The sequence below is a fragment of the Lissotriton vulgaris genome, chromosome 1_2 (assembly GCF_964263255.1).
Source record: "Lissotriton vulgaris chromosome 1_2, aLisVul1.2, whole genome shotgun sequence".
NCBI lineage: Eukaryota > Metazoa > Chordata > Amphibia > Caudata > Salamandridae > Lissotriton > Lissotriton vulgaris.
This window is the reverse complement of record NC_141686.1, coordinates 28,502,746-28,524,577: the sequence shown is the minus strand read 5'-3', so window position 1 is coordinate 28,524,577 and position 21,832 is coordinate 28,502,746. Positions and strand designations below refer to the sequence as shown.

The window sequence follows — 21,832 nt, the reverse complement described above, 5'->3', positions numbered from 1 at the left end:
TTGTCCAGGTCCTCACACAGGATGTTATAAAAATTCACTAAAACCATCGCAAACACGCTATCAATAAAAATCCTGAGAATATGATAATGCATATTATTAAAAACAATTTCTATTTTAGTAAATAACAACATGTTAGACACGTATGTGCATAAACCCCCCGTAGCTCTGTCATGGACTGAGATAATAGCTGGGGAGAAATACGTTTTAAAACCATTAACGTGATCAGGAGACGTAGTCCAGGTTTCTTGGAGGCTAACGACGTCATAATTGTTCACAAGATTTACCCAGTTGTCCTTTCCCAATTTTGATCTTAAACCTACGATATTCCAGCTCAGAAATGACCACGTTACCTTATTCATTTGACTAACCGATGTGTCTCTGGTACACTTAGACTTCAGGTTGACCCCTGACAATTCTTTTACAACTGGAATACTGTCATTCCAGAGAGCCAGTTCTTTTGTCTTGGGATCCTCAGGGGTAACCCCGTCTCATGCCTTAACCACATTTCTGCCTACAATATCACGGACAATCTTTAAACCACTGGTTGTCTTAGATATTGTAAGTTGGATAGGAAAGTGTCTGTTGCAAGTCAATCAATGTCCTCCATTCCCTGCAATGTTTCATAGCGATTAAATGTTGTTATATTATATCTACTCCCATTTCTGTTTCTTGGATCCTCTTGCCGCCATGAATTTAATGTAGTCAAGTTAGAGGACATCGATGGGCAGAAGTTAGTCAGATCCAAAGTTTGGATCCCACAATCAGCCTATGATTATTCCACCCACAGATGTATCCAACAGCACGTCTGTCTCTAAAATTAACTATTATACAGTCCCCAGGGAGATCTTTTTGCTTGTGGCCAACCCAGTCTACTCTACGGACATGTAGAATTTCAGCTTGCACATGCCCTGGGAGGGGTCTGTTGGTATTCAGCCAAAAAACTACCTTATTCTTCAGTTCTAAATAAGATTCACCTCTGTTGTTTTTCAATTCAGGAACCCCCGTCATCACCACCGTATAGGGCATAGACTGTGGTGGTAGATCGATACGTGGATATCTAGCTTTCTCTGTATCAATCATATTCTTTCCCTGATCTCTATTAGTAATGTCCATAGTCCACCCTCCCCCCGGTGTGTCCTTTATAGTCTCCCTCTCAGCCGCCTTTCTTTTAATGTTTTCAGCAACCTGTGCTCTCTTCCCTAAAGCAACAGAACACTGTTCAGGATGAATGTTGCTCTCCGTCACAGAAATTTCTGGGTTATGGGGCGGCTTTGCAGCACTATCAACTAAATTTAGGACTTCACCAGAGTTTGGTGAGTCCATGGGTTTACCATTAGTCTCTAGATGTTTCAGTAGGTCAGAGTTAGCTAAGGCTAGTTTTTCCAACTTCCCTAGGACTTTTGTTCTTTCCAACAGGGGTAAAATTAAAGATTTCATTAGCTGCTCTAAATTAGCTGCTCTAAATGGGTCAAAAAACTCACAGGGTTTTGAGGTAGCGTTTCCTGATGGACCTTCGCCCTCCATTATCGTGTACCTCAACATTGGTTTGCTGACCCTCACGCTTGTCTGCGTTTTGTCCTGGTAGGTTAGGTACCACCTTCCGCTGTATTCGACTACCTTTACCTTTCCCCCTATATTTTTTTGAGGGCTGTTCTTTCCTGCTATAAGTTTGTTTACATTTAGCTTTTTGCCCTCTAGTTCTTTGGGGGGGACTCTCATTATTTAGTCTGCCTGTTAAGTCAGAGTCCACCCTAGTAGAGGCATCCAATCCCTCCAGGTCAATTACATCACCATTTAGGAGGGGGGATCCTCACTTATATGTGGGAGCTGCATAGTTGGTGTTAATGAGAGTCTGGTCGCCGAGGGAGAAAATTCAAAAAAGGGATTTGGGAATCGTGGAATAGTATGATTACTCCCTGTCCCTGGAAATTCTGCATTAGAATCCATAAGCATTGAATCAGTGGAGTTTGCCAATGTTACAGAGGTGTTTGTAGTTTAAATAAGGGTAAACACATTCCTGGGGGAAGCAAGAGACGTCTCTCAGTACTTTCTATTGCTGTTACAAATACCCCTATAGTTTTCTGCAACATCCTATCTATTGCAGTCAAACTTGGGAGGGGAATGGTGGAGCCTGTTTTCTGTCTAGTACTAGAGCGCGTATGCACAGGAGTACTTATACCCATGGTGACTGTTAACAAAAGGTCAAAAGAATCCTATACCTTTAAAATCACAATATATGTTATAACAATAAAGTGATGTAAAGCCAAGAGGGGTGGCCCAGCCCAGTCCCGTACAGTCCCGAATGGTCACAAACGGTCCTGCCCTTGCGCCGGGCATCTCCCGGCGTGTCCCGCGAGGCGGGAGGAGCCTCTCCCTTTTGAGCGCCTCCGGGCGCGAGAGTCAGTGCGGTGGGCGTGTCACCGCCGAGGGTCCTGGAGCTGTAGTCTTCCCCCCACAGCGGCCGCGTGATGGTGTGGGCGGCAGCAGGGGAGACTAACAGCGGAAAGACCAACGCTTTGCAGGTAGGCAGATTATCTCCAGATATGCCCCAACAGGTCCGCAGTTAGAAGCAGAGTCTCAATTTATCTCACCTATTGGCCTTCTATGTATCTTTTTATTGATGTCCTCTTTCCCTCACCTATCCCATGATTTTATTTTTCTCTCTACAATGCTCTCTCTACCTCTTCCACTCCATCTATCGCTCCCTTTGCTTTCCTCTCTCTTTCTATCTCCTTCACTGTTTCCGTTCTCCCTCTGCTTCTAATGTCTCGCTCGTTGAATACATTTCTCTTACCTCTGTCTCTCTCTCCCTATTTCACCATTCTATACTTCTCCCCCGCCCTTCCTCTGTATTAGCCTCAACCCGCTTTTGTGTCACGTGTGAGTGAACAGTGCGCCGTGCTGACCGTGGCTTGAGTCGCAGCGCTAAGCGGTACGAAGCAGACAGAATAAGGAGACGGGGCGCTCAGTCAAGTTGCATGGACTGTCTGTTACTATATGCAGGCCCCCTACCAATCTCAAGGACACCAAAGGATTTTCAGTTCATCTCTTCTGCTTTGTCCAGCGCTCAAAGAAATAATAATTCTCTCTCTTCTATAGATTAAACAATGGCTGTTTAATGGCCACGCTCCGTGAGTGGCGTTCTAGCACTTCCGGTGTAACATAGTGGTGAGGCGCTAGGGTGGAGGTTCCCAACTGTCCTCTTGCGGGATGCCAGCACATCCCTCTTCAGAATCATTTCGGTATTTGGTGGGTTCCTCATGCCAGGGCTTGGTTTCTCGCTTCATGGGTGCTTCCTAATGAAGTTGGATGCTTGCTTGGGAGTCTAGAATATATGTTGCTGGCGTTGTGCTAGACTCTCTGGGTATAGCATGGAGTATTGGATGTTTGCTTTGAGGATGAGGAGTTTGACTGGCAGGAATTTCTTCCTCTGACAGCCACAGTGAATTCCAGGTCTAGCGAGCCGTAATTGTACACATACCACTAAATACCACATAATTACATGCCACATAACTACACTATACTCCAACAACTTACACTGCACAAATTACCACTCAGTACCACATAATTACAAGGCACATAACTACAATGTACTCAATGCACCTTCAACACAGTGCACATACCACTAACACATAATTATTAGACACATAATTACACTCTAATCAATGCAACTTAAATACACTCCACATATTACCACTCACTGCCACATATTTACACAGCACATAATTACACTCTAATCAACACAACATAAACACACTCAATATAATAACACTCAGTGCTACATAATTACACACCACATATTTACACTCTACATATTTACACTCTACTCAATGCAACATACATACACTACACATAATACTACTAAGTACCATATCCTTACACGCCACATACTTCTACTCTACTCAATGCAAAATTAATACACACCACATAATACCACACACTGCCACATAATTAAATGCTACATAATTAAACTGCACTCTATGCAACATACACTCCAAACAACACTTAATGCCACATAATTACCCACCACATAATTAAACACTACTAAATACAAAATATACACCACACAATACCACTCAGTACCACGTAATTATATTCAACATCATTACACTACTCTCAATGCAACATACACTCCAAACAATACCACTCAGTGACACATAATTATATGCTACATAAATACACTACATTCAATGCAACATACACTACAAATAATACCACGAAATGCAACATAATTACACACCACATACAAGTACAAAAAAAAGAAGCATTTTTTCATTAAAATCTTTTTTTTTAAAGATTTTCAGGTATATATGTCCTCTTCATTTCTATAAAAAATAACAAAAATAATTAACACTTCTTATTAAAACGTTTCAACATAATGCACAGCAGCAACACTACTCCTCAACATAGCCAAAAATTCGGCCTAAACACAAAGTCCCAAAGGCAAGACCGATTGGCTATATCAATGCTTGTTGTTATTTTGTTTTAATAAACTAACATGAATGATTATTCAGTCACTAGTGCAACTATCAATACAGATTATTCATTCATTCATTCACTAGTGCAGTCAGCCAAGCGAACATTTAGAAAAGCGACCTACTGGCCTGTTTCACATATTAAGGAAGACAGATAAAAAGACGGTGTTAGAATAAGGCTCCACTTTCAACTCTAGGTTCTAGAAGCAACGCGTGCTAGGTTTTCACTTCCCAAAAGCAGTGTTGCCAGCTCATGATCTAATTAGGAGAGCTCTGGTTTGGGGTGGACCTTAGATTTAAAGAGGTGTGCTGGAAGTGGGGCTTAGGGGCTTTCGGCCACACTACTGTGTTGAAAGGTAGGGTTATGAGCTATGTCATAGCTCCCAAGTGGTCAGGCTAACCCAGAAGGGACCATGACACCGACTACATCAGATGGCTATGACTTTTCAGGCTGTATTGTACCTACAACCAATGTGTTAATTTGCAATAACTAAATTTCAGTTTCTTGTAACATGAGCCAGTTAATAACTATGGAATGTTGCTAAACTGCTCGTACATTTTTGTCCTCACATTTCAACATTTGTTATATCTTAAAGCCTAGAAACACACCACCAACAAAATGAAATTTCATACAAAGACTTGTGCACATCTAGAAAATATAGCGAAATGGAAATCGGTGCTAAAGTATGCCAGAAATTCAATATTTTACTAAAACTCAAGTTGAATTTTCAGTCAAATTATCTAGTCTATTCCAGATCAATCAAGCGATCAATCGGAGTACTTGTAGAGTGCACTACTTACCTGTGAGGATCTCAAGGCGCTGAGGGGAGGGGGTGCTGCTACGGCTCGAAGAGCCAGGTCTTGAGGAGTCTTCTTTAGGCGAGTAGGTCTTTGGTCTGCCGTATGTGGGTAGGGAGGGTGTGCCATGTCTTGGCGGCGAGGTAGGAGAAGGATCTGCCGCCGGAGGTCATTTGTTGGATGCAGGGGGCAGCGGCGAGGGCCAGGCTGGCGGAGCGGAGCTGGCGCGTGGAGGTGTAGAAGCTGAGTCTGCTGTTAAGGTAGGCTGGTCCGGCGTTGTGGAGTGATTTGTGTGCGTGGGTGAGGAGCTTGAAGGTGATCCTCTTGTCGACGGGGAGCCAGTGTAGGTCTCTCAGGTGGGGGGTGATGTGGCTTTTGCGGGGGACGTTGACGATTAGTAAGGCGGAGGCGTTTTGGATGCGTTGTAGTCGTTGTAGGTGTTTGTCTGAGATTCCTGCGTAGAGTGCATTGTCGTAGTCCAGTCTGCTGCTGACGAGGGCCTGTGTCACCGTTCTTCTTGTTTCGGTCGGGATCCACTTGTAGATCCTGCGGAGCATGCAGAGGGTGTTGGACCAAGAGCAGGAGACGGCGTTGACCTGCTTAGCCATGGAGAGGGAGGAGTCGAGGATGAATCCTAGGTTGCGTGCATGGTCGGTTGGTGTTGGTGCTGTTTCCAGTGTGGTCGGCCACCAGGAGTCGTCCCAGGCTGAGGGGGTGGGTCCGAGGATGAGTACCTCCGTCTTGTCCGAGTTCAGCTTCAGATGGTGGCTCTTCATCCAGTCGGCGACGGCCTTCATTCCCTCATGGAGGTTGGTTTTGGCGGTGTGTGGGTCCTTGGTGAGGGAGAGGATGAGCTGGGTGTCATCAGCGTAGGAGATAATGTTGAGGTCGTGCTGGCGGGCCACTTGTGCGAGGGGGGCCATGTAGATGTTGAACATTGTCTGGCTGAGGGATGAGCCCTGGGGGATGCCGCAGATGATGTCGGTGGCTTCGGATCGGAAGGGTGGGAGGCGGACATTCTGGGTTCTGCCGGAGAGGAAGGACGTGGTCCAGTCAAGGGCCTGCTCTTGGATTCCGGCTTCTAGGAGGCGTGTCTTTAGAGTGTGATGGTAGACCGTGTCGAAGGCGGCCGTCGGGTCCAGGAGGATGAGGGCTGATGTTTCACCGTTGTCTAGCTGGCGCCTGATGTCGTCTGTGGCGGCGATGAGGGCTGTCTCGGTGCTGCGGTTTCGTCTGAATCCGGCCTGGGACGGGTCCAAGATGTTGTTGTCTTCCAGGTGGCGGGCCAATTGCCTGTTGACGATTTTCTCGATGACCTTTGCCGGCAACGGGAGCAGGGAGATGTGCCGGAAGTTCTTGAGGTCCTTATGGTCCGCCTTGGGCTTCTTGAGGAGGGCGTTGATTTCGGTGTGCTTCCAGCTTTCCGGGGAATGTTGCTGTTTTGAAGGAGATGTTGATGGCCTTCCGTAATTGATGTGCGATTGGCTGCGTCTGCTTTGTTGAATACGTGGTGTGGGCACGGGTCTGAGGGAGATCCTGAGTGGATGGAGTTCATGACCTTGTGTGTCTCATCGTCGTTGACGTTGGACCAGGAGGTCAGGCGGATGGCGCTGGCGTTGTTCGCAGGGGAGGCGGAGTCTGGCATAGTTGGGGTGATGAAGCTGTCGTGGATGTCCGCGATCTTGCGGTGGAAGAAGATGGCTAGTGAGTCGCACAGTTCTTGTGAGGGCAGGATGTCGTTGGCGTTGGAGAGTTACTTTACGATGCTGAAGAGCTCTTTGCTGTTGTGTGTGTTGTTGTCCAAGCATTATTTGAAGGAGGATCTCTTGGCTAATCTGATGAGGTGGTGATGTCTGCGGATGGTGTCCTTGTGGGCTGCGTGGTTGTCTGGTGTGCGTTCGTGGAGCCATATTTTCTCCAGTTTCCGGCATGCGAGTTTGGAGGTCTGGAACTTGTTGGTGAACCAGGTGGCTCTCTTGCTGGCGTGGCTGTTGGAGGGTTTCTTGAGCAGGGCGAGGGTATTGACGCAGTCGTCGATCCACCATCTGAAGTTTCGGGCTGCAGCGTCTGGGTTGGTGGGGTCGTTGGGTGGGTTCTGGTCAAGGGTGGTGATCAGCCGGTCTTCGGTGACTTTGCTCCAGCAGCGGCGAGGCAGCTGTTGGGTGCGGTGGTCCGTGGTTGGTTTCTTGAAGGTGAAATGAATGCAGCAGTGGTCAGTCCAGTGGAGTTCGGTGGTGTGGTTGAAGGCAACGTGGGTGCCTGTGGCGAAGACGGGGTCCAGCGTGTGGCCGGCAGCGTGGCTGGGTGCGGTGACTAGTTGTTGAGGCCGAGGTTGGCGAGGCTGTCGATCAGGGTGGCGGAGTTGGCGTCGTTGTTCTAGAGGTGGAAGTTCAGGTCCCCGAGGAGGATGTAGTCTGTGGAGGCGAGTGCGATGGAGTCGTGGAGGCGAGTGCGATGGAGTCGTGGAGGCGAGTGCGATGGAGTCGTTGAACTGAGTCCGGGGGGTCTGTAGATGAGTGTTCCTCTGAGGGTGGTGTTGGGGTCGGTGTGCATCCGGAAATGCAGGTGTTTGGCGGTGTGGAGGGTGTCGTCTGCGTGGGTGACGACCTTGAGGGTGGCATTGTGGACGATGGCTATTCCTCCTCCGGTTCCGTTGGCTCGATCCCTGCGGGTGAACTTGTAGCCGTCCGGGATGGCTATGGCGATGTTGGGCGCCGAGATGTCGTTCCACCAGGTCTCAGTCAGGAAGGCCACGTCTGGGGCGGAGGTGTCGAGCAGATCCCAGAGCTCGACGGTGTGTTTGCATGCGGAGCGGGTGTTGAGGAGTATGCAGCGGAGGAGTTTGGGTCCAGTCCTTGGGCTTTGGTGGTTCTGTCGCAGGTGAAGATGCATGTGCGGCAGGAGAAAGGTCCGTGGGTCCGTTTCAGGGTGGCCTGGAAGCAGGTGTGATTTCGGCCGGCGTTGAGTGCGTGGAGGCTGCTTGCGTCGTAGTGGAGTCTGGTGTCGTGGCTTTTCCGGGATCCAGGGTTTTTGGCGTTGGGCACGGTCCAGGCGCGGAAGGGCGCAGACGGGCTTGCCTTAGGCGCGCCAGCGGCGCGGCCACCTAGCTGCCGCCATTTGAAGGGTAGCTGGGAGGGAGGAGCAGCTGGGAGGCGGGATCTAGATATACAGCATGCAATCCAAACCAAGTGTATAGCTAAGCAGTTTAGCGTACAGATAAGCCATTTCATTTATGCACGCAGCTGTGGAATTTTCTTGTTCGCAGATAAGCAATTTCATATAGGCACGCAGCTGTGGAATTTTTCTTGTCCACGGTACATCTGTGGCGCCTGAGATCATTTCTCTATTTCTGTTGCCACGACCTGAAGTGACTGGAAGTCCTTTATAATTTTACGTAATTAAGGAACCACCGTGGTGTAAATTACATATTTTCAAATAAAAAACTGTGAGAACTTTAGGCAATTACTTGGATTCTATAGTTGCCAAAAACGACAACATACTATGTGTTTATGAAATGTAATCTGAATGAATGTGTATGTCTGCACCATGTTTAGAGCATCTGTATACTCCATTGATATTCCTCTCACTTGTGAAAGTTACATTTTTGTATGACTAATTGTATTCAATGCGATCACACAGGAAAATAGATGTAGTTAGAACTATTGTTTCATTTCCTGTTCTGACGGAGCAGGCAGAAACGTTTCAGTGAAACACCAAAGGATGAAATGCATTCACTGCAGAATGGTTTGAAACTAAAAAGGTGTGGACACTGTTTCTGAAGCATTAGGGCAACTCTGTTATGGACATCTGTGCATTGCAAAAAGAAAGCCCTTTCTTCAGAAAAGCTATTCCTCTCTAGTGAGCTCAACACAGTGGCTTGCTTGTACAACTGCAGATTATGAGATACCAGTAAAACGTCACTATTTGAAGGGCAGAACAACAATGCAGAAGGCTTTTGCCACTTACCTGGTCCGTTTCACATTCCCTCTGGCAGGTACTCTGTGCCTCCACTCAGAGTTTAGAGTTCATGTCATTGGGACAAATGCCAGCATGACAGTATTTTACACGAGTCAGCCTAGCACCTGCTGCTGGGTATCCAGCAACAATATGAGAGAGTTCCACAGCCAGAAAGCTGACGGCCACGGGTAGAAATGCATGCACTGCAGTGGATTAGACGCCTAATAATGTAAATCTTTATTTTGAGAAAAATGTTAATACTTGGCCTGGAGGTGGTAGGTGGAGTTTAGTGCACAACTTGGCCGCCCAAAAATAAATGTAAAGATCTTTTTGCTGCAGCACTGCAGACAGACACTGCCCGGGATAGTGCCACCTCTGGGTTCACCAATGAAAGGGCTGCAGAGAGTTTAAAGGGCGAGCTGGCACAGTGGGGCACTGAATATTTGCAACTTAAAGGGGGCCTTCTTAACCTCTTCAGACTGCAAGCAGTTTCCTGCTCGGTGAATGGCATTTTCATATGAGCCATTGGTTTTGAAGCAACACAAAGCCAGACTGAGGGGTAGATCCCAGGGGAACGAGTCTACTCACTCGAAAACAGGAAGATTGGAAAACAAAGGTCACTTCAAAAACAATACGAACCTAATCTAAATTTGTTGGTAGACAATACCATCTTGTGCTGAGCTGTAGGTACCTGAATGCATGTTGTTTTGCTCAGTGTGTGCTGAAAAGCGCGTTGACGTGCACAAACACACGCACGTCACTGTTTACGATTAAGACGTGAGGGTCCCTAGTGTTAGCCGAATTAAAGTACTTTTTTTCCTAAAAGGCAAATAACAGCAAGAGATCTTGTTAAGTTAGAAGGCACTCACACGAGAGAAACAAAAGCAAACCACGCGAGCCGTACACATGCACATTGCCTTTCTGGGTACTTGCACATCGTCTGTCCGGGTGCGTGCACGTGCACATCGCCTCTCCGTGAGCGTGCACATCTCCTGTCTCCTTTCTGCCGAAAAATCGACAATAGATCTCGCCAAGGCGAGTAGCGCATGCGCTGCGTCGCTAGGCGAGACCTAAAAAAGGATTGTTGGTTAGAGGACACGGTTTCCTGCCACAAGCCTAATTTCTCAATCTCTGCTGAAATACTTTCATCGGATTGTCAAAACCCATAAACACTCTTCATGTGATAAAATGATATACATTGTCTTTTTACCTTTTCTCTTCCTCTGAAATATTATGTATATTACCAGATCGCATAATTGGCATTAATACAAACAAATGTATTTTTAAATATCTTTGACTTGGAACAAGTGTGCTCGACCTTTCCTCCATAGCCTTAATTGTAGAATCCAGATCACAAATTCAAATCACTCAAGGTTAAATATGATGTATTTTCCTCTGTTCATTTAGCCATATAGTAATGGGCTATATGTTGTTAAGTATCTCTGATCTGTTAATTGAGTAGAATGTTGACATTCCATTGATAATATCCTCTGCAATTACCCGGTGTCTCCTTTTTCCACGAGCCAGCTGTGGAGTGCACAGCATCAACTAACAGGTTCAATAGAAAGGGGGTTGTTGCCATTAAGTATAAATGTTTCCAATAGTTGCCTAGAAAGGTGTAAATATTGGGTCATGGCGTTATCATATTCTCGTTAAGACCTGTTGTATAATATTTAACAGACTAAAATGGAGTATGAAACCATTTATAATAATTGCGTGAGACTTTTGGTTTAATTTCGGCCTACCCCTTTATTCAACTATTATAAATTCCGATTAGTAAATATTTTCTGGATTTCCTTTTATTGAATGCATGTTAATTTGGATTTGCTCTATGCTTAGTTATACTTATAATCATAACAGGTAATTGTCCCGAATTTAATAATAGTGTTTCTAAATTGCTACTTCTGTTTTGTGGATCAGTTAATCAAAGGCATTGGCATGGTGTTCCAGGCACAACGGATCTCCAGTGGCTTCTATTCAAGAAGAGAATTACATTTGATAAGTTTCTACAATATGTTCACCAACCTCAGGAAGGACTTCCAACGTCTTTAGAACTTCGAGACTTTCACAACTTTAATCGCTACCAATGATGTAAGTAGGTTGGTGTCTGGCACAGACTAATGATTAACAGTAAATCTTTTAAGGAATTTAGAGATCCTATTCATTTTCAGACTATTATATCTGGAGTAATTTTGTGTTTTATTGACCTAGAATTTTTAAATGGAGTCCAGTGAAGAGGCCCGTCCAAAAGGAATGTTTGAATGCCATTTATGCAAGTTAACCGCACCATATAGCTATTTTGGGCAGAAACCCCCAAACACACGCTCTGTCATGTAAGTACTATAAAGCTTTTGAAGGATTTCATACTGGAAACTCTACTTATAATTTAAAGTTTTAAACGATACTTCAAGCCCTTTCATTATCTTGTTTCAGTCGTGTTTGAATTTTGAGTTTACAATGAGGAACATGTTTTTATTATTTTTTTTTAATAGATCATTAACAACCAATGAAAAGTACAGATCACACAAATGCTTTTGCAGAGTACATTAACAGAGTTCATGTTCAATGTTCCCCCAATCCAGTTTAGGTGCAACAGAAAGCCCACTGGGCATTGGTTAAATGCACCTGGAGATCGCCCTCCCTTTGTCTTCTTGCCGCCGTTGGAGCGATGTGAATTGTCGTTTGGGCTTCATTGTATATGTGAGAGACTAAGGGGCCCATTAGGATGGCGGGCGGATGGCCCCCGCCAGGCCGGCGGTAGCAATCTGCCCGCCATCCTCAACAGAATGACCCCCGCCACATTAGGATGGTTGGGGGGTCCGCAGCAGACGGAAATCTGTCTGCCGCATTTCCGCCGGTTGCGAAGTCGACCAGCGGAAAAAGTGCTTGTCTATGGTGGCGGTGTCTGCGAGACACAGCCAACCATATTAGGATGTGTGCGGTCAGATGCTTCTCCACGGCGGCAACGAAGCATGCGGTCTTTACTTTGGGGGCCCGTTGCAGGCCCCCATGGTGAATGCGAGGTGAGGAGTGCACATGGGGGGTACCTGTGGTACCCCCCTGCATTTACATACACAATGCCACAGGCTCCACGCGGTGCCTGCCGCTTTGTGTATGCAAATGCACAACATGCATTTGTCACATTGCGGCGGGTGCTGGTGTAAACACCGCCCGCCGCACTGTTACAAATGCATGATGCGCCCGGCAGTGTGGCGGGCGCATCATAATTTGCATAACGGGACCCGCCGCTCAGCTCGCAGGCGGTCCCGTTTTCCACAGCCATCCTAATGTGGCCCTAAGCTTTTAGGGGAGGGTGAAGTGCAAACATGGTCAAGTAGGACAAATGTGTGCGACTGCTGTGGAAAGGGCGGGTTCAAGTCCCTACAGAATGCCCTGAGCCTATAATACGGATAAATATCCAACACTCTATGGGTGCGCTACCTTGCAGTGACCTTTAGGAGTATAAAGCTGCGGTCCTGTTATACGTCTTCATGGCAGCGAAGTCCCAAGGGGTGTAGCCGCATGACCATGGTGTGCTTGCATGGGATTGAAAGCTCACGGAATACTTGGAGAAAATATGAGGCGAAGCCCCACCTTGGTCAGCAAATGCCACCAGGCCCAGGTCCAGTCTCAGCTGTGTCAATGTCTCTGCCCGGGCGCACGACCTCTGTTCAGACATAAGTGTTGACTTTATGCGTGGCAGCTATATTGCATAGATATGGCTGGCAGAAAGTTGGGAAGTGCCAGTAATGTATGTACTGCGACTGAGTTAAGATAATATGGTTCGAAGTTCGGAGTGCCCATCTCTTCTCTCTAGTATGGGAGCGTCAATGTCTCCCATTTCAGCCTGGCATGCTTGGCAGCCCATGCTAACCTAGTCATCTGGGTTCGCAACTACTAAAAGAAAACCGCATTCAGTGGAATTGGGATATTGCTGAACAAGTAGAGAAATGTTGGTAGTATCACCATTTTGTCAAGGGATACTCTCCCATCCAGTGACTGGGGACGACTGATCCATTTTTCTACCTGTTCAATTTTGGTCAATGGTTTCCCATAGTTCTCCCTTATAATTTCCTGCGGGTCCATGCTAATTAGACTCCCCAGATATCTAAAGGGACCGGTCGCCAAAACTAGTAGCTAGTCTAATTCACAGGGTGTTGTGGAGTCTGTGAGAGACATGAGTGACTTGGCCCTGTTGATTGTGATCCCTGAAAGGGAAGAGAAGTGAAAATATTATCTTATTAAGGGTGCTAGGTTGACTCCTGGGCTTTAGACATAGATTGTGATATCTTTAGCATATAGTGAAATCAGGTTCCGTCTGTCCATGAACGCAAGACCTTTCGCTGCATGGTGCTGGTGCAGTCTTGCAGCCAACGGCTTCATTGCCAGTGCAAATAGGAGGGGGGACGGTGGGCATCCCTGCAGCATCCCCCTAAACCCCGCTCATATCAAGGCAGACAGGGTCCCATTCTGTCTTAACTTTGCTGTAGAGGAGGCATGTAACAGCTGTATCCAGCATATGAAGTGCTCACTAATGCCCAACCATTTCAGTACATAAAAAAAGCAGGACTACTTTAACTAGTCAAACTGTTTTGTTACATGTAGAAAAAACTCTGCCGCCGCTGTGTCCGGCTCTGTGGTGTAGCATCGCGAACAGTGTACGCAGGTTGTGTGATGAAGACTTGGCAGATATGAAACCTGCCTTATATGGGCAGAAGGGCCAGTAATCTGTCTGCCAATATTTTGGCTAGTATTTATTATCTGTATTTATACGTTTATTATCTCTATTTATAAGTGAAAGGAGCCTGCACGAGTCTAGGCGTGTGCAAGGTTTGCCCGGCATGTGGAGCATGATCATCAGTGCTTCACAGAGGGTGGGAGGTCATATCCCCATGTCATATGCATCCATATACATTGCCAGCAGCTGGAGCAGCGGTTCCCAAACTTTTTCGACCTGGTCGGGTTTGACGACTCCCCAGGGAGCCACAGCGCACGGTTTGGGAATCACTGAGCTTGGGTGTTAGCAGCTTTGCGTTGTCCTTCTAAAATTGGCCCAGCAGCCTGAGCCTGTCAGTGCCCTGGGCTTTCTCGTTGTGGTGGCCACGGATAGTCTCCGCTATCTCTTCGACCGTGATAACTTGGTCCATATATTGTTTGTGTCCCAACTCCAGCCACGCCACTGCTATTATGTCAAAATACACATCTAGCTCTTTTGAGGATTGGGAACCTGTAGAGTTGTACAGCTTTATATAGAACAGCCTGAATGTTGTGCAGTATCTCAGAGGTGGTATAAAGAGTAGCAGATGCTGGTTGTGATTTCGGTGATGACTGAATTGGGGGACAATTTCATATTCGATTTTGCTTCTCTACCCAGGTGATCGAGTTTGCTTTGTGCTGCCTCATGGAACTAGTCAGTTTATAACGCACTTCCACAAGCATTGCGGAGGTACCATTACTGTCTAATTGCTCCTCCAGTGTTTTGAGTTTGCCTTCCAGCCTGTGTTGGCGGATCTTATGTCATTGAAGACCCAAGCCTGTTTGTATGTACACATACCCATTATTACCACTTTGTATGTCTCCCATGGCGTCAAGGGTGTGTCAATGGACTTGTCATTTATATTAAAAAAGAGTTTTATCTATTCCTAATCTCTTCCCGAAATACCGCGTCTCTTAGGGCTCAGCACAGGAGCCGCCATGTAAACACTGCACTGTACCCATCCAGCACAGCTAGCTCCAGCATGAACGGGGCATGATCAGAGTAAGTTCTTTGGAGGTCCTGCATGCTAGTGGTGCATGCCCCCGCATTTTCCGTGACTTTCAAGTAGTCCACTCTGGACCATGCCGATCAGGAGGTAGTTGCCTATGTGCTCTCTCTGACACTCCAGGCCCTAACTTGCCAAATATCAGTCAGTCAACCCTCTGCCATACTATTCCTGAGCTGATCAGCCACTCAAGATGGGGGGCCTGTGACCCTCCATTGATCTGTCCAGTATCTGATCTTGAATAGTGTTAAAAGCCTCCACCCCATAGCACTATGTCTTTATAAGCTTGCACTTGTACTTTGAGAAAAAAAGAGGGGCTATTTATGTTTGAGACGTAGAAGCACAAAAGTAGAATTGGGTGGGCGTGTAGCAGTGCATGTAGTAAGATGCTTCTCCCTTCCAGGTTGGTGGATATCCCCAGTGGACGATGGAGAGACCTTTACAGATAGGAATCTCCACACACGTATGCTGAATATTATGCGTGCATCTGCATTCAATACATCGCGCAAGTAGCTGATGCATGTGTGTTTGCAGATGTGTTTTCCGGGGAAGTGCTATATCTATCTGGTGCAGTTGCAGGTATGTTAAGATGTGGCGCATTTTGCAGGTATTATTAGTCACTGTATGTTCTAGGTTATAATCCAAATCCCTTTCATGCCCTTACACCACTGAGGGACTGGCTGAGGTGTCCGCTGGTTTGCAATCATCCACTATGGGTGTAATGAGCAAGAAAAGTGTGCATCGGCCGGTTGTAAGCCATGGGCCATGACCCGGTTGCGTTCAGTAGCAATGTGTTGTGTATCTGTATTCCACCCCTCCCACTCCAGCAGCCCAAACTGGCCAGCAAGTAACAATTTACCCTCCATTTACTCCCGCCCAAAAGCAATGACAAAATTTGTAATGCAGCAGTTTTTCTGCAGGTAGCCGCATTGTAATCAAGGAACTGGGTAACACCCATTTTTGAGGACTGCTCAAATACCCAGCCCTGTAATAGGACCGGTTCCTGGGACAGCCTTGTTGTCAGTCAGGGGAACCAGGGTTAGTGGCGATATGCTAACGAAAGCAGGACGTTATTCAGAAGACTCGATGGGCCATGCAAGAGTGTATCATTTAGTAGTTAAGAGCGTCATCGGAGACGGCCATGCCCAGTCAACTGTGAATATATGGAGCCTAGTCTTTAGCCATCTGGATCCACTGAATTGCCCGTTGCAGGTCAATTCTTCTCACAGGTAGAGCAAGTTTCACAAATTGTTCTGTTGGGAATATGGAGCTAGTGTTGCCATCATATTGAAGTGATCCTAGCTCTCTAGGGCAGTCGGACTACTGTGTTGTGAACTTCCCATATTGGTGGTTTTTCCGCAACACGTAGTATGCAGAGGTTATTTCTGCGGGACCTAGCTTCAAGGTCTTCATTTTTGGCCTTGTTGATACCTAGGTTCTCTTCCAGGGGATCCTCATCAAAGTCATAAGCACTGAATATTCCCGCCCATGTGCGGGACCCCGGAAACAATATAAAAATATATATGTATAAAACACATATATCTCGCTCCACATATATGTATGTACATATATCATTTTTCTCACATCAATGCAGCCACAAAACTGAGGCTAAACAATGCAAACACATATACATGAACTGCAATTAGTAAGGAATCAAAAAACACATTAGGTCAAAAAACCCTTGAACTTTGTGTTTTAATGAGTCAAACCACTCATAAATCCTGAAAATTGCTTATAAATAGACATTGTTAGCCCTCAGGCTGCATTGCAAAACAATATCATAGAAAATGAAACCATTTTTACAATAACTGGCACCGTGCCTTTAAGGCAGCCATGACCCCAGGCTTCCCATCATGCCTCAGGGGTGACAGTTAGGTCAGTTGTTCTTTCCGGCTCCTTCAGTCAGGACCCTGGTGAAACAGCTCCTTTTCTTTTTGACTTTCTGTCAAAAAATATTCAGCTTTTACTAGAATTTTTGTCTTCACTCGACGTCTTTTAGACATAGAGTGCTGCTTAAACAATTTTTGTACTTAAAGAAGGTATTTTTCCTGTCAAAGATGCCTTCTCTCTTTAACAACTGTCCTTCATGTGGAAGGAAGAAGGCAAAGACTGACTCTCATTCAGTCTGTATCCTGTGCCTACCAGACTCTCATTCCTCTAAAACCTGTGAACACTGCCAGGTTTTATCTTCCAGGACTCTTAAAGATCGGGAGAGGATTAGAGCTTATGGGCTTTCTGAGAGAGGAAGATCTCCCAAGAAGCAGAAAAGTCGGAAGACGCGGTCGACGTCGAGAGAAGCCCCGACTGGTTCACATTCGACGTCGGGATCGGCGTTGGAGAAGCAGTCGACGGCGACGAAGAAGATGTCTTCAGTGTCTACATCGAAGGTACCTCCGCTTCAGTCAGCGTCGAGGGACAGGTCGCCGTCGAAGCGGAAGAGCTAGACGGTGAGCCGTATGACGTCGAAACAGCATCGTCATGCTGTGACGTCGAGGCATTCTCCGTCGACGTCGATCCATCGGCGTTCGACGTCGAGCCATCCTCCGTCGACGACTAGCCATGGTCGTTCGGCGTCGAGGGAACCTCTGTCGACACATCATCGGTCGACGTCGATGCAGCCAGCGTCGACGCCTGGACGAGAGCGTTCGACGTCGGAGTGGCATTTGGAGTCGAGGCACGCCCAGTCGCCGTCAAATCAACGGCGATCGGCGTCGAAACAGCCTCCATCGACGTCGAGCAGACAGCCTTCAACGTCGAAGGACAGCCATCGCCACCCGAGGTCGACGTTAGAGAAATCACGGTCGACGTCGAGGGAGCGCCTTCCTGCTCGGCGCTCGGCGTCGATACAACCACTGTCGAGGGATCAACAAAGATCCAGGGAGAGAAGTTCTTCGCAGACAAAGAACATTACTCCTGCAAAATCAAAGGAGGTGGTTCGGGACAAGGAAAGTAACTTATTGGACCAGACTCATGTCCTAGAGCCACAGTTGGGTTCTCCAGGTTCAGCATCGGCTGCGGAGGTGGAACAATCTCCAGTGCAGGATCCCCCTGCCAAGAGACGGAGAATCGCAGAAGAAAGATCTCGCTCGAGGTCTTCCTCTGGATATCTGGTGAGTCTTTCCTCATCTTCCTCATCATCTCGGAGTGGCAGATCCTCGGATGGACAGAGCGGCGCATCTAATAGGGGGAGGTCCGAATCCCCTGCAAGATCGCAACAGGTTCGAACGGATCAACCTCCACGGTCAGGTACACCTGCGAAGGATCCCGTCCACAAGTCTCCTTCTGTTCATCTTTCCCCAAGGTGGAATAGACCTCTTCACCACTGGGCAAAGGACAAGGAGACGGCAGATCGCCTAAAGCGATATCGAGACAAACCTCTTCCCCGCAGAGAACGGTCTCGTTCTAAACACTCAAGTAAGAGACATTCTCGTCACAGAGAGCGATCTCGTTCCATGACGCGTTCTAGCAGAAGATCTAGGTCCAAGAGGACACGTAGTTCTTCAAGTTCGTCGAGAACGCGATCTCACAGGGAGTACTCCCCGACTCTTACAAACAGTCCACGCTCAAGAGTGTCTCCAACTGAGGATATTTTCTCGTTCCAAGATATCTTGGGCAGGGGAGCCCTGAAACTGGGAGTACGGATGGCAGCTCCACAAGTCAAGACGACTGTCATATTCGAAACCCTGCAACATAGATCAGCACCCAAACCGTTGTTGCCGTTGGTTCCGGGTATAATGGAACATGTGAATGAAGTCTTCCTCACTCCGGCAACGGTGAAGTCCGTTACAGCGAGGATTCTCAAAAAGTATCGTCCTCCGGAAGAGGATCCTCTGTTCCTCAAAGCTGATTCCCCGCCAGATTCGGTGATCATTACGGCGGCAAGAAAATCCAATGCGGTGGCTTCCTTATCCACGGTACCTCCGGATAAGGATAGCAAGGTGCAGGACTCATGGGGGAGAAGGGTGTGTAACACCTCAGCCTCTTTCCTCAAGGTCTCCAACGCGGAAGCCCTGCTCGGCAGGTATGACAGGTCTCTGTGGGACTCACTTCAGAGATTTACCGCAAAACTTCCTGAGGAAGATAGAAAGGACTTTGAGGAGGTTCTGATGGAGGGCAGTCAAGTCTCCAATCAGATTATAGGATCGGCAGCAGATGGGGCAACGCTGGCTGCGCATGGCTATGTGCACGGAGTTACAGCAAGGAGAACATCTTGGTTACGCCTCACAGCATTAAAACCAGAGGCTCAAGCAAGAATCCTAAACCTTCCTTTTTCAGGCACATCTCTTTTTGGAGCAAGTGCGGATGAGGAGATGCAGCGGATGAAGACCGAGTTGGACACTCTCAAAGCGGTGGGACTCGAGAAGAAAAAGGAATTCAAGAAGAAATTTCGTTCGAACAACAAAGGTTATTCGAAGCAGAGGGTTCAAACCCCTCAATGGCAGAAAGGCCAGAACCAGCAGGGCCAGCAAAAGGCACAGTACAAAGGCAAGGGCAATTCCAAGGGAAATGGAAATCAGCGCCAAGGCAACAACTTCAATAAATCTCAGCAGAAGCAATGAGTCTTCACTTCCCCCAGCGCCGTTACCCACTCCAGTGGGGGGAAGCATTGCGCATCACAGGACAGAGTGGCAGGCCATCACAAAAGATCGATGGGTGTTGTCTACGCTGCAGAATGGGTACTGTCTTCGTTTCCATCGTCTACCTCCACACGTTTCCCCGATGTCAACATCAAGCCACCAGCTACAAAGGTTAAAGGCAGAAGTAGCTACACTCCTCGAGAAAGAAGCCATCGAGAGAGTTCCGGTGTCCCGAAGGGGGAAAGGAGTGTACTCGAGGTATTTTCTGGTCAGAAAAAAGGGCCAAAAGGAAGAATACAGGCCCATTCTGGACTTGAGAACACTCAATCTGCATGTCCGAAAAGAAAAGTTTCGCATGTTGGCGCTTCACCAGATATATCCACATCTCAGGCAGGGGGATTGGATGTGTTTGATGGACCTTCAAGATGCGTACTTCCATATACCAATACGGCAAGATCACAGGAGATTCCTTCGATTCCGGGTGGGGAACTCTCACTACCAGTTCAAAGTCCTTCCGTTTGGGTTGAAGTCGGCACCCAGAGTGTTCACCAAGTGTGTCGCAGTGGTGGCGGCAGCTCTACGCCGCAGGGGAGTCTTCGTATACCCATACTTAGACGATTGGCTGTTGAAAGGTCCAATTCCAGGCAATGTAAGGAATCTATTCCAGACATGCATAGAACTTTGTCAGCGTCTAGGTCTACATGTCAACTACAACAAGTCTGTCTCACAACCCACTCAGAAGATCCACTTCCTAGGAGCTCTGCTAGACTCCGAAGTAGGAAAAGTGTTTCCTTTGGAGGAGAGACAGTTTTCGATAGCCCTCAAGTGCCAGCAAGTTCTTCTCAACAGGTCCCAGAAGGTGCGGAAGATAGCCTCACTCTTGGGGTCGATGGCTTCCTGCATCTTCCTAGTACCGAACGCCAGACTTCGGATGCGTCCTCTTCAGCAGGATCTGGAGGACAAATGGGACCAACTCTCAGATCGATGGGACGATCGGATCACTTTGTCGGAGGTAGCTCAATCTTCCCTCCAGTGGTGGACAAAGAGACAGAACATGCAGGTGGGAGTTCTCTTCCATCAACCTCCTCCAACACAAACGATCATCACAGATGCATCATTGCAAGGATGGGGAGCGCACATGGGACCCCTACAAGTGCAGGGTCTGTGGTCTCCCAAGGAAAGCACTTATCATATCAACTTGCTGGAATTGAGAGCGGTTCACCTGGCTCTCAAAGCGTTCCTTCCCTCGCTTCAAGAGAAAATGATTCTAGTACAGACGGACAACACCACCACGATGTACTATTTGAACAAGCAGGGAGGAACACGCTCAAGGGCTCAGCGCATCTGGCATTGGCTTCTAGCTCGCAAGTTGTCTGTTCAGGCAATCCACCTCCCAGGAGAGCAGAACGTGAGGGCGGACGCACTAAGTCGGCACTTCGAAGACAGAGAAGACTGGGTTCTCAACGACGAAGTGCTAGACGACATTTTCCAGTCTTGGGGTCGTCCTTCAATAGATCTCTTCGCAGACGACGAAAACACCAAATGCCCAAGCTTCGCCTCCAGGTTCTATCGACCAGGAACGAGAGGGAATGCTCTGTTAATGGACTGGTCAGGGCAGTTTGTGTACGCCTTTCCACCCCTTCCGCTGATCCCGAAGGTGGTGAGCAAGCTGAACCACTCGTGCACAACGATGATCTTGATTGCCCCCGACTGGCCGAGACAATGGTGGTACACAGACCTACTTCACCTATCAGTGTCTCCTCACAAGAGGCTTCCATGCAGGCAGGACCTGTTGTCGAAGATGAACGGGAGGATTCACCATCCCAACCTTCCGTCACTGAACTTGGCAGCATGGCTCCTGAGGTCATACAGTACGGCCATCTAGGGCTGCCACAGGACTGCATGTCCATTCTGAAAGAAGCACGACGCCCTTCCACTAGACATTCTTATGCATGCAAGTGGAAGAGATTCTATATGTGGTGCATGCAGAATGGTCACAATCCGGTAAAAAGTCAGGAAGAAGCAGTTCTCCCATACTTGTTGTACCTGACTAAAGCAGGTTTGAAGTTTAACTCCATTAAGGTGCATTTAGCCGCTATTACAGCTTATAGGCGATCACCTTCACAAGCTTCTTTTTTTCAGCTTCCTGCAGTAAAAGATTTCCTGCAGGGTCTAAAGAAGGTGTACCCTCCTGTACGGCCTCCTGCTCCGCCTTGGGAGCTGAACCTAGTCCTATCAAAATTGATGGGTTCGCCTTTTGAGC

General features: G+C 47.4%; 1 protein-coding gene across 2 annotated transcripts in view; it reads left to right on the top strand.

The window, feature by feature from the left end:
• CDPF1 (cysteine rich DPF motif domain containing 1) overlaps positions 1-21,832 on the top strand; it is a 191,301-nt gene that overhangs the window by 109,756 nt on the left and 59,713 nt on the right. For both annotated transcript variants that reach the window (XM_086952760.1, XM_086952759.1), the window contains exons 2-3: positions 11,151-11,321; positions 11,442-11,563. In XM_086952760.1, coding sequence (XP_086808886.1) covers positions 11,451-11,563 — 113 coding nt within the window. In that variant the 5' untranslated portion in view covers positions 11,151-11,321; positions 11,442-11,450. The remainder of the gene's footprint in view (positions 1-11,150; positions 11,322-11,441; positions 11,564-21,832) is intronic.